At 33.4% G+C, this 1,356-nt stretch overlaps 1 protein-coding gene across 1 annotated transcript in view; it reads left to right on the plus strand.

Annotated features, from left to right (window-relative positions):
• The first annotated feature begins 568 nt into the window (after positions 1–568).
• The window catches only part of LOC106684783 (facilitated trehalose transporter Tret1), a 7,332-nt gene continuing 6,544 nt past the window's right edge, over positions 569–1,356 (plus strand). Inside the window, exon 1 of the mRNA XM_014427055.2 lies at positions 569–668. Within this exon, the coding sequence (XP_014282541.1) occupies positions 611–668 (58 nt within the window). The 5' untranslated portion in view covers positions 569–610. The remainder of the gene's footprint in view (positions 669–1,356) is intronic.

Genomic DNA, 1,356 nt, shown 5'->3' on the forward strand with positions numbered 1-1,356 from the left:
TTTTTTCATTTATCCTTATCCTTGTTTATGGTTATTTAATTTTTTTTATTGCTTTTATACCTCCAGCTTTACATTTTTATGTTATATTTTTTATATCACTCTTCTACCCTTACATTAAATCTACCTTCTTTATATCTTTTATTATAGCGATGATGACACCTTACAATGTTGGTAGCAAATAAATAAATGTTGCTACATGTTTTCCTTCGTTCTAGATCGCAAATAAATGAAGGAATATAGGCGAAATCAAAATTTTTAGCGTTACTGAATATTTTTGCCCTTTTAATGGGTTAAATCGGTTTTAAAATTTTAATTTACAAAAAAAAAAGGTATTTTAAGAACCTACGAAATGATACTTAAATTCGTCACTTAGAAATGACTTCTATTAATAATAAATGTCAGTTAACATATTTCATTACCGAGAGGCCTCGTAGAGAAAGTCAGTTGATTGACCGTTGGGACTCCGAAAGGACACGAAAGGTTAATGTCCTGACTGTTAGAATGATATCCTTAATTAGCAGAGGTGAGGAAGGTGGGGGTGTCCTGATAAGGGAAGATATTGCCAGCTCCAAGCAGTACGCAGCAGTGAAAGGAGTATCTTCTGCAGGATATGTTCCACCACCTCTACAGTCCTGGGCCTTTGGGCCAATGGATTGTCGCCTTCACAGGTACTTAGTAAACAGCTATCATAAATAAAAAAAAGTGAATTTTATCTAAACATTTTCTGAGAAACTAGAAATATATTGTAAGAAAAAATAAAATAATAACTGCTCAATAAGTTATGTTTCGAGTTTTCTTTTCCGTTGGCGTCAAGGCGGTGATGGGATTTCCAGATACTTTCTCTTCCCCCTAATACCGTAGATCATATAGCCATGAGACTTCTGGCTGCACAACAAACCCTAGCGAATTCCGAACAATTAATCTATTAAGGAAATCGTTTTGTGAACTAGCTTCCATCGAAGTGGTATAAAAAAATATTTTCTAGATTGATTGAAGTTTATAGTTACTGATCCGTTACTATGTGCGATGTTGTGATTATATTGAAGAAAAAATGAACGAAGTAAACTAAAAGAATATAACAGTAATAACTATTTATTTATTGTTTGCTGACGTTTCGACCTGCGTTGTAGGTCTGTAAACTAATCTGTGATGATGGCACTCTCTAAGAGCTATTGTGACTTATACTAATTTTACCGCCCAACCTACACATTTTATGTTCAACTAAATGAAAATAAACGAATGTTTACAGACTCAGGTAATTCGGTCACCTTATCTTTTGCTTGACTCGTAGTCTGTGTTGATAGGAGATTTAAAGCCATATTTATAGAATGTTTGTTATTTCACCGTGTTTTTATT

Source organism: Halyomorpha halys, unplaced genomic scaffold, assembly GCF_000696795.3.
Source record: "Halyomorpha halys isolate HHAL.00 unplaced genomic scaffold, Hhal_1.1 Scaffold615.1, whole genome shotgun sequence".
Lineage (NCBI taxonomy): Eukaryota > Metazoa > Arthropoda > Insecta > Hemiptera > Pentatomidae > Halyomorpha > Halyomorpha halys.